Consider the following 11,767-nt stretch of genomic DNA (forward strand, 5'->3'; position numbering starts at 1 on the left):
TTTTTCAGTAATTTCTGACATTTTATGGTGTCGTATGAAAAAAATCTTCTAACTATCCAACCATCCGTTACCTGTAACTGCTTATCCTGTTCAGGGTCACAGAGTGCTGGAGCCTATCTCAGCTGTCACTGGGTCACATTCACACCTACAGGCAATTTAGAGTCACTAATTAGCCAAATGTGCAAACTGAGTAAACACACAATACTAGTTTTATAGATGATAATTGTATTTAACTGTAAACTACCAAACTGAATTCATATTTCTGGGTTGGGACACAACATTAAGGGACACTATCTAGAATAGAGACAATATCTACACATAGACTTGGAACAATAGTGAACTCTCACAGAAGCGGTCGACCTTCCAAAATTAGTCCAAAGGAAACTGCAGGCATCTCTCGCCTCTATAAAGGTCAGTGTTCAAAAACAGTGGTAAGCCATGTCTACGCCAAACAAAGAAAATCCAAACACTGTGAAGCAAAGAAACCAGGCCAAACATGACAGGAGCTGGTGAGTGCTGATTGTCCTGCTGATTGGGGCCAGGAAGACCAGATTTACCCCGAGATGCCTGGGGTGAGGAGAACAGTGATGGCAGGGCTGGAACAGCTCTTCCAGACCAACCACAGGTCTTCTGCTTCTCCAGCCTACCGCTGTGTTTACACTGGCGATGGTGGCCTTTTTCTCCGTGAAGGTAGCACCATGGCAGGGCAAGGCTGAGCAGGTATCTCCGACAAGAAAGGGGGCAAAGTTTCCTGACCATCATGCTTACACTCAGCTAAAGCTGGGCGAAAATCTAAGATATTTTGAATGACAGTTGTAAAAAGCAGTGCAAACACAAAGAAAGTGACATCATCTGTGACATCATTTAAAACTTTTTTGTGTTTGCTCAGGTTGTTTTGGTTTTAGGTCAGATTTAGTTTCAAGATCTAAGAAATCAGTTGGATATGTTTTTCACTGCTCTGTATTTCATCATCAATTTATAAAGAAAAGAATCTGCAATAATAAAAATAAGCTAAATTGCAGCTATTGTAAAAATTGGGTTGTTTGGTTTAATAAAAACTGTCAAAGCTTTCATTGCATACCGATAATTAAAAACATCTTCCAGCCACTTTTCTGTGTCACACAGTTAAGAAAAGTGCACTGCGCTGAAAAATACAAGGAGGCATGTACAGTAAAAGTACAAACCCTTCTGGAATCCAACATTTTGCTATTAACAATATAAAACTTTCAATGACATGCCCCTGACTTCCACCAGCCAAATTATTATTCCCAATTTAAATTGGAGGCAAGCAAGTGCTGACTTTCCTCGAAGCCTACAGCCCAGATGTGCAAATCTGGGCTGTGTTATTACCTCACCTGATGCACATTTTACAATACAACACCATAATGGTAAATTTCTAATAATGGACCTGGGTCTTCTCTGACACTAACGAGTAGTTGCAGTCCTGCAGGTGAAATTTACTGTCAGTCACAGAATCAATTCTCATAGACGCTTCACAGGGAGGCAGTTTGGAGAGGAAAATGTAAGATATTTTAAAAGGTGGGAGAGGTAGAAAAAGGGGGAGGTATTTTTTTCCCCCTAAATTAGAGTATTAGTGCAATTATTGAGAAAAAACTGCTATTAGCTCCCATTAACCACTACCACATTATCTATGTTGACTAAAAATGAAAAATATCAGGAAGTTGACTTCACCAATTTTCAAGTTTCAAGTTGATGGTTTTGCTTTGATGAAGACGTGAACTATATATGAATAGAATTTAACTGTTTTAAAATTGCTCTCCATCTAGCAGAGAAACCCCTGTGATTACCATAATAATCTAAAGGAGTTCTCAGTTCAGATGATGTCACCTGAAGGAGTTCTGGAGAAGCAGGTTGACGAGATCAAAGAGTTGCAACAGCAAGGGGTCACAAACGGGAGGTCACATGACTCATGTAGCTTCAAATGGCTCCAAGAGTGTGATTCAGATCAATTGTTTTCTACAGGGTTTAGCAGCAAATAACTACTTATGATGACGTGTACAGCCTTGCAAACCAATTCTATGTACAGTAATCCAATGAAAAAAACATTCATTTTATTTAGTACAGTATACTGTATGTTATACTGTATGATAGTTTGTCAGATGCTGTAAAAATATCCTAACAGTTGAAACCTCTTATTTATAAAGAATTGTCAAAAACAAAGCAACTCAATAGCACCATAGCTATTAGCTCCCGGTTTTTGGAACTATTTATAGTCTCCATGGTCTGCCATTTGTAGAAAAACTAAAAAAACCCTCTTCGGATTCTAAATCCACTCTGGTAAGAACAAGACTAAGATCTCTGTAATCAGTGCAGCAAGAGGATGCCATTGGAACAGCAAAACTCCTCCAGAGGAGTTTTTGATATTTTAATATATATATTTTTATAAATGGCAGGCATAAGGAAATGTATTACCATATTTAGAACCATAGCATTAGTAAATTAGAAAGTCTGTATCATGTGGGTGTAAATTCCAGCTCTGACTATATTTGTTATGATGAAAGATTACGATATGTACTTTATAGGCCAAGAAATAAAATAATAATAGAAACTTGATTAGACTATTTCAGAATTGCAGGACTTTAGCGCTCTTGGTCAAACAAAACCAATGTGGAACACCTAATAGTTAGGGATGAATACGTGTGCTGCAGCATTGCACTGATTAAAACCAGGTATTTCATACAAAATTACCAGTTTTAGGTCAAATATCAGTTTAATTAAATGCCACATTTTCTTTACTTGTGTAAAGTAAAGTGTCCATTAATTTACTTAAGCCTTGTTACCTCATGAACCTGCAAATAAATGAAGAACTGTGCCACAGCTATGTTATATCATTATTGTTGTTGAGCTGGTCCAGACACACACACACACACACGCAGATGCCAGCACCTTGCATAATGATCTGTGCAGCATGTCTACTGGCAGAGGGACACAAAATATGCTGAGACAAATCATGTACCACATTAATCAGAACAAGGTTATGGCACTCCCAAATTGCCATGAAAAGGTCTAGTGTGAGACAAAGACAAGTGGATCCTTAACACCAGCTAGTAAGAGTTGATGCCAACAAAAACAACATTTTTGTTTCATTTTTGCACAGTGCTGCTTGGACACTGCTTTAAATCCAATCACTGCTTTTGTTATAAACACATCCACTCATTGTTAACACACTATCCTTTTGTTTCCTGATGAAAAATACAGTGAAAGTGAAAGGTCTTGTTTGTAATTCAAAGACGCACTTTTGCTTCACAAAGGGGATTTTGTTAAACAGCAAAGGAAATCAAGGAATAAACAAGAACAAATAAATAAAGAAATAAATAAGTAAAAAGCTGCTCTAGTGTTTGTGTTTGGGTAACAGGGATGTTACTTGCACCGTGAATTGTGTTGGGCTCCCCCCGTGTGAAATTTCATTAAAAGTTTTCTGTCCTGGAGTAGAATGCTACATAAGGAAATGTCACACAAATTCCAAGTCATTAATATGCGTTGCCAGTCCTGAGGGATATGTTGTGCTGTGCATTTGCCGTAGCTTATTTCCCACCTTCCCATAATGAATTAACTCTTGCCTGAATTAGGCCTTTAAATGAACTATTCAAACTATTCAAAGAGCCATCGTCGACTCATGGTGTAAACATTTAGTAATACTGCAATCGTCATTAGGGACATTCACACGATTACTGAACTGACTACTCAATATGTCTGTCAATTAAAACAGAGAAATTATACAATGTTTTGTGTATACTCCTTTTGAGGTAATGGAAAATACAACTGAATTAGTCTCCTGCGACCAACTTCCACTGGGCATGGTAGAAACAAAGTAATTCATGTTCTAAAAACAATTAACAGACCTGCCAACCGTGAAAAAGTACCACCTTATTAACACTAAAAAACAGGCTTAGCACAAAGTAGCCTAAATTTCAGTTAGCGGACTCATTTATTAATACTTTCTCAGAAAGTAAAATTAAAGCTGACTATGTACTTAAAAATAAAAACTAAACAATTTACAATAGTTTAATATAAACTCAGGCAAGAATTGGTTTAATCAATTCAGTTCTGCACAATCTAGAGAAAAGAAATCATATTGAATGAGCCCAGAAAATAGAAATGTTAACATCTTTATCTATGGACTAGATGTTCATTGATGTAGACTTAAGTATGAATCCCTGGTCAGAGGTCACACAGGCTATATAGACAAAAATAACATGTAGCATGTTGGCTATATGTCTTGGTACTGAACAAAGATGGCTAATTTCTCTTAATCCCTCACAGCAGAGAATGAGTGCATTAATATTACTCTTCACAATTTTCTGGCACCCAGAGGAGCAGCATGACCAGCATTACATGTAGCATCATAAAAATTGAAGTTCTGTCTGAGATGTAAAGGCTCTGTCAGAGCCAAAGAGGGTACATGTAAAGCACTTGCTGCAGAAATCTGAAGCAGTGAGATGTCACAACTTTAACACAAATTGATTTTGAATGTACATTCAATACATACAAACGTTCTTTGTTCACAAAATGTGTATACACAATGCAACCGCAAGGGGACACAAGCCAGTGTCTTTTTGTGCCAGTCGCAAATCTGGATAAATGCAGAGGGTCATCTCAGGAAGGGTATCCGACGTATAACATATGGCAAATTAAAAATGCGAATCATGACTTTCACACCAAAAATGACTCCCATACCAGATCGGTCAGGGCCTGGGTTAACAACAACCGCCACCGGTGCTGTTGACTTACAGGGTAGCGGTGGAAATTGGAATACTGTTGGTCGAAGAAGGAGAGGAGGAAGGTGTGTTCATAGGCAGAGAGAGAAGAGGAAAGCTAAGAATGTAAAACTGACTGTAGGGACTTTAAATGTTGGGACTCTGACATGAAAGGCTAGAGAGTTGATTGACATGATGCAGAGAAGGAAGGTGGATATACTGTGTGTCCAGGAGTCCAGGTGGAAAGGTAGCAATCCAAGAAGCTTAGGAGCAGGGTTCAAGTTGTTTTACAATGGGTCACATAGGAAGAGAAACTGAACTACATCTTGTGTAGACGTAATCTGAAAGAGATCAGTGACTGTAAAGTATTGATAGGGGAGAGTGTAGCCAGACAACACAGGATGGTGGTGTGTAAAATGACTCTGGTGGTGAGGAAGATAAAGAAGACAAAGGCAGAGCAGAGGACGAAGTGGTGGAAGTTGAAAAAGGAAGAATGTTGTGTAGTTTTCAAGGAGAAGCTGAGACAGACTCTGGGTGGTCAGGAAGTGCTTCCAGATGACTGGACCAATACAGCTAATGTGATGAGGGAGACAGGTAGGAGGGTACTCGGTGTGTCATCTGGAAAGAGGAAAGTGGACAAGGAGACTTGGTGGTGGAACGAGGAAGTTCAGGAGTGTGTACAGAGAAAGAGGTTAGCTAAGAAGAAGTGGGACACTGAGAGGACTGAAGAGAGTAGACAGGAGTACAGGGAGATGCAGCGTAAGATGAAGGTAGAGGTGGCAAAGGCCAAACAAAGAGCATATGAGGACTTGTATACTAGATTGGACAGTGAGGTTAAACGGAGCAGAGGTGAAGAAGGTGCAGGACTTAAAGTACTTAGGGTCAACGGTTCAGAGCAGAAAAGAGGTGAAGAGGCGAGTGCAAGTAGGTTGGAACGGGTGGAGAAAAGTCTCAGGTGTGTTGTGTGATAAAAAAGTATCAGCGAGAATGAAAGGAAAGGTGTTCAAGACGGTGGTGAGACCAGAGATGTTGCCCAGCTTAGAGACAGTGGCACTGAAGAAAAGACAGGAGGCAGAGCTGGAGGTAACAGAGCTTAAGAGGTTGAGGTGCTTGCGTGTAATAACACTACTTGCATACCGAAAAGTTGAAATTCTCATAATCACCTCTCTGGGTTGTGTTGACTCGAATAACTGCATGTTCAGTCAGTTTTTTCCATGCATTTTTCAATGCATCTAAACAAGCAACTGGCTTTAAAGGGAGACAGCACACAGAGATAAAACAGCTCAACAGATGCAACAGCCAGACCTAGTTAACTGCTGACTTGGGCCAAAAGAACACAAAACAACTACAAGCAAGCCCAGGGCTAATACTAACAACACTAAATCACTGTACAAAAAACAAGTTTATTAATGTGACACAACCAGACAGAGCCCCCTCACTGTGCCTCAATGAGGGGGTTTGAACAGATCATAAAGTGCTGCAGAGGAGATTCAGCACCATGGACAGCTGCCAGCAAAGCTTCCCAATGCAAACTTACAATTCTACAAATACAGGACAGGCAAATAAATGAATAAAGCCTGAAAAGTAACACCTGGATAACCACATAACAACAGAAAGTGAGAGCAGTTTGGCTGCACACCAACTAGTCTAGTATCTAGTAACTCTACACAAAGCTAATCAAAGTATACTATATAGAGAATGTATAACTATAGAGAATGTATCTATGTAAAATGAATTAATGTATTGCTCCCTTTAGTTTAAACATCTACAATCACTGCCTTGAAACGAGGGTGTACTGAACTTAGGTCCAGTAATTAGTTCAACATTGTTTTGGAAATGTTGGGCCAAGTACAGTAGTCCCTACTGCAGAACACTGATTGGTGTTGGGTCCAATTGGGTTGGATCAAATGTCAGACACTCATAATTTAGGGATTTTAAAAGTGTGTGAATGTGCTTAGGTGCCAAAATGTGGTTTTTAACACTGGTGTACAGAAACATAAATAAGACAAAGTACAACCCCAATTCAAAAAAAGTTGGGACGACATGTAAAACGTAAATAAAAACAGGATGCACTGATTAGCAAATCTCATCAACCCATATTTTTTTAATCACAATAGAACATAAACAACATATCAGATGTTGAAACTGAGATATTTTACCATTTCATGGAAAATATTAGCTCATTTTGAATTTGATGGCAAGAACACATCTCAAAAAAGTTGGAAGAGGGTGATGATTAATATTTTGTAGCATCCCCTCTTCTTTTAACAACTGTCTTTAAATGTCTGCAAAGTGAGGAGACCAGTTGCTGGAGTTTTAGGAGAGGAGTGTTGTCCCATTCCTGTCTGGTGCAGGATTCTAGCTGCTCAACAGTCCTGGGGCTTTGTTGCCTGATTTTTTGTTTTTATGACGGGCCAAAGGTTTTTTTATTGGTGAAAGACCTGGACTGCGGGCAGGCCAGTTCAGCACATGGTCTCTTCTCCTGCAAAGCCATGCTGTTGTGATGGATGCAGTATGTGGTTTAGTATTGTCTTGCTGAAATATGTAAGACCTTCCCTGAAAGAGATGTTGTCTGGATGGGAGCATATGTTGCTCTAAAACCTCTATTTACTTTTCAGCATTGATTCTGCCTTTGCAGATGTGTAAGCTGCCCACACCACAGGCAGTAATGCACCCCCATACCATCAGAGATGGTGCCACTGGAGGGCCCAAAGATCATGCACATCCAGTTTTGACCTGAAGCACACAGATTCCTTCTGATTCTCTGAATCTTTTGATGACATTATATACTGTAGATAGTGGGATGTTTAAAGTCTTCACAATTTTAAATTGAAGAACATTTTTCTCAAAGTGTTCCACACTTTTTAGACTTAGTTTTTCACAGATTGGTGAACCTCTGCCCGTCTTGTCATTCATTTATACCCAGTGATGTAACTGACCTGTTGCCAATTGACCTAATTTGTTGTCAAATGCGCCTCCATTAGTTTTTTTATATGCAGCAATTACATTTTCAGCCTTTTGTTGCCCCTGTTCCAACTTTCTTTAGATGTGTTACTGCCATCAAATTCAAAATGAGCTAATATCTTCCATTAAATGGTAAAATATCTCACTTTTCACATCTGATATGTTGTTTACGTTCTATTGTGAATAAATATGTTGACGAGATTTGCAAATCATTGGATTCTGTTTTCATTTACATTTATGCCAACACATCATACCAACTTTTTTGAATCTGGGTTTTATATAAAATGGATTATTTTTTAATAGGTACATGATTTTCTGTCAATATTAATAGAAATATAAGCTAATTGTCTGCTTTCTATGTCTAACAAACCCCTTGCATCCTTTTCTAATCTTTTATTCTTTTCTTTCTTTCTTTATTCTGCCTGTGCTAAGATGGTATTATGTTATACATGTTATTGTGAATGAAGTTTACCTGAATGAAGTTGGTACATCACTTAGCTACCACCACTAGCTAGACCACTACCCACTGCCCCCACTAGCTAACTAAAGTAAATGTACAGTAATATGACTAACCAGTTAGCTTGCTAGCAAGTGGTGGTTCATAATTCTGTGGTTTTATTAAAAACCTAGACCATACTCTAATTACATCCTGTCAGTGGCTTTTATTTTACAACTGCCTGTTAATATGATAAACACAGCTCATCTTCTGTTTCAAATGACTTACTGATAATATTCTAGGTATATACGGTTGTATTTCTGCAATTTTCTAAGCTCCTCAGTGGACACTGTATATGAAAATATGACCCTTAAAGGAAATAAAATAGAAAGCTACAAAGCACGTGTAGATGAAATGTCTGAAAAGGCATCTCCAACAGGCAGCTGGATTTAAAGAATGACACCAAGCACATATGAAGCAGCTCAACAGATCCAACATTCAGACCAACTTTGTTACTGCTGACTTGGTCTAAAGAAACACAAGATACCTACAAGTGGGAGCCTGGGGCCACTAGTATTAGCACTAAATATGCACACAAACACAACTGCATGAAAGAGACAAAGACAACAGCACAGAGCCCCTCAGTGTGCCTCACAATAGCAGAGGGAGCTTCTCAGAACGGGTCCTGCAGAGGAGATTCAGCACCATGGACAGCGGCCAGCAAAAAGGTCCACAAACTTCCACTTTTAGCCAAACTCACTGGTATTTACACACAGTCCACCTAGTGCTGGCACATTTTAAAAGTTCATTTAATAAAGCATGGACTGTCACGCTTTAACCACAGGCCAAACATATTAGCACAGAAATACCCACATAAAAACAGAGGAGAGAGTTGTAAGAAAGTGAAAGGAGTTTGGTTGCACACTAGCTAGTTTGGTAACCAGCAGCTCCACGCATGGCTAACCAAAGCACGTGTGTTAGCTGGGGACAATGAACTTCTAAATGGACAGACAAGGGAAAACATGTGTGTATTTTTTGCTGGAGACAGCCCCGAACCCTACAGTGTTAGCAAGGGGACGCTATGAGGCCTGGTAATGCAATAATAAGAGCCTAATGTTGCTTTAGCCACTGTGTTATCATGAACAGGCGCATTAACTCAGAACCGCCAGTCCCAGTTCGTGGTGGTTTCGTTAGGTGTTTATCTGGGACGCTCAAAACAGAGAAAATGTGCTATGTAGCCAGGCCCGAGCTAATACACAGATGCTCCGTGTTGCAGCAAACAGCTTTCATCTGCACAACTAGCGCCAACAGCCCACAGCTCACCTAAGACGAAAAAGGGGAGCTCGGTGTTTTCCAGGTCGTCCACCACCACGACGTCTCCGGGGAAGTCGTTCCTCACGGAGAACAGCAGTTTAGGCTCGGAGGCCGACGGGCTGTGCATGATACTCAGGTCATTTTCCCTCAAAAACGGCAGCGCCGACACGGTGACGCTCTTCATCTTGCACTCGGTGTCCTGGCCCTGGTCCTCGTCGCCGTTTAGACATTGGACATAAGGCGGTTGGACGGCCAGAAGGAGCCACGCGAGCCCCAGCAGCAGCAGCAGCGGCGGTCGTCTCGGCTCCATGTTGATGCTCGCCATCTCCCGTCGCTCCGTTTCCTCTCCGCCTCCTCGGAGTTTCTCAGTCAGGCTCCTTCAGTGTCTCAGCCCGGCGGAGAGAGCAGCAGAGAGAGCGAGCCAGCGAGGAGGGAGGGTGATGGGGGGGACGTGACACACCGGCGGGCGCTCACAGTGTGCGAAACAAACGCCTCTTCTTTTTTTTCTCCACACGTCGGATCAATCACATGGTTTTGTTGCTACAACAGTGAACATTGACCGTGTGGCCGTTGAGTCTTTTATTCTTAATGACCCCTTTCCAGAAATTGATCAATAAACTATCAAATGGCTCTGTGACAGCTGTGCATGGATTAGCAGCCAGCATGCCCCTAAAGGTCCCATCACCAAAAGCATTATTATGTGTAATTAAACAGAACATTTGACCTCTCAGACAAATTAGCATATCATCTTACACCACTGAGCATCTTTAGTCGTTTGGCTGACCTCTGTCATAGCGTGGACACTTGACTGTGTGTGCATAACATTATTGCCTATAAATGATGGTGAATGCACAAGTTGAATTTTAAAAAAACTCACCAGCAGTGTCTGTGGCCCCATCTGATGAAAGGGCAATTCATTAAAAAGTCACTGAGTTGATCATAACATAAATGTAAGCTGAGATGTACCTGTACCACACACAGGAAGCACACATACATACACACACAACCTCTAACAATTCACTTCAGTATTTCAGTACCACAATCAGTTAATAGTCCTAGTAGAATTAAAGAATACAGTAAGTAAAAAAAACATAGCCTGCAAACAAGGCTGTGCTCCAGATATTTAATTAAAAGTAAATTAGGTCATAGAAAGCATACCTGCTGTTAATTACATGTGATGAAATGTTGTGATAAGAATTTCACACATTTTTTGTTAAGAGGAGCCTAAGGCTGTTGGTCATCCATTTGGCGGCTCTACACCAGAAGTTACCATCCAGAGTGTAAAATGTGTGATGAGTCCTGTACCATCGATCTGTCGTACGCATGGGTGTTTTATCCCCATCACTTTCACAGCTGTGTAAACCACATTGCCCTGTTAGGCTTTAAATGTTTACACAGTTTCTACGAAACTCCTCGCATGAAACATCACATGGAAAATTATAGCAAGTCAACGAAGCAACATGTAGAGTCTGAGAGAACGAAAAATATTAAATCATTAACATAAACTATTGGTTGCATATGGTTTAGCAGTGCTGAGTCCAAATATAAGAAATTAAATAGGAATATTTATTATGTTGCATTTTTATTTTTCGATTGTTGTATAAAATCTGTGGAATTAAATAGGCCAATAAAACCCCATTTGATCAAGTTTGATATGGCGGTTGCCTGGTATTTGGGCTCTAGGGGTCAATTCATTTAACAATGTCTCTTGTATTCCCTTTATGTAACTTAAAAGCATAAACTCTCTGAACAAGGGCTGCTGCCAACACCTTTTTTCAAGTTATCTGTTGTTTATCAGCTGATGGTGATCTCCACTCCAATATTTAGGGTTTTTCTGCCCTTGCTATATAAAAAGCGACACACTGCTATGGCCAAATGGAACTCATCTAGGGTTTTTCACCCTATTAACTTTATACATGAGTATATTCTGTCAAATCTTAAAATGTACTTGTATAAAACAGAAGCAGCGAGAAGGTTGTTGTACAACAAAATACAGGACTTGAAAAAGAGAGCTGTTTGATAACCCAATTTAAACCGCCAGTCATAGTTCTTACTTTTTATATTTTTACCCCATGCACGATCTTTATCCTCAATTAACCCAAGTTGCTTTTGTGTCTAAACATCTACATTTATAATTTCAATCAAAACAATGAAGTGCCGGCTAATTCAAGGGTGTGAAAACAACTTGATGAGCTGACTAGACAGTGGCACAGGGTTCGCAACCCAAATCTATGATATGTTCTGACTCCACTGCATTTTGCAGGCTTGGATGAAGTACATAGCTAATCTCATGTCATAAAAGATCAACAGTGATTAAAACATGGCTTCTTAGTAA

General features: G+C 40.0%; 1 protein-coding gene across 6 annotated transcripts in view; it reads right to left on the minus strand.

Annotated features, from left to right (window-relative positions):
- The window catches only part of astn1 (astrotactin 1), a 391,153-nt gene extending 381,271 nt beyond the window's left edge, over positions 1 to 9,882 (minus strand). For all 6 annotated transcript variants that reach the window (XM_067474376.1, XM_067474375.1, XM_067474374.1 and 3 more), the window contains exon 1: positions 9,442 to 9,882. In XM_067474376.1, the coding sequence (XP_067330477.1) occupies positions 9,442 to 9,757 (316 nt within the window). In that variant the 5' untranslated portion in view covers positions 9,758 to 9,882. The remainder of the gene's footprint in view (positions 1 to 9,441) is intronic.
- Between the last annotated feature and the right edge of the window lie 1,885 nt (positions 9,883 to 11,767).

The sequence above is a fragment of the Channa argus genome, chromosome 14 (assembly GCF_033026475.1).
Source record: "Channa argus isolate prfri chromosome 14, Channa argus male v1.0, whole genome shotgun sequence".
Classification (NCBI taxonomy): Eukaryota; Metazoa; Chordata; class Actinopteri; order Anabantiformes; family Channidae; genus Channa; species Channa argus.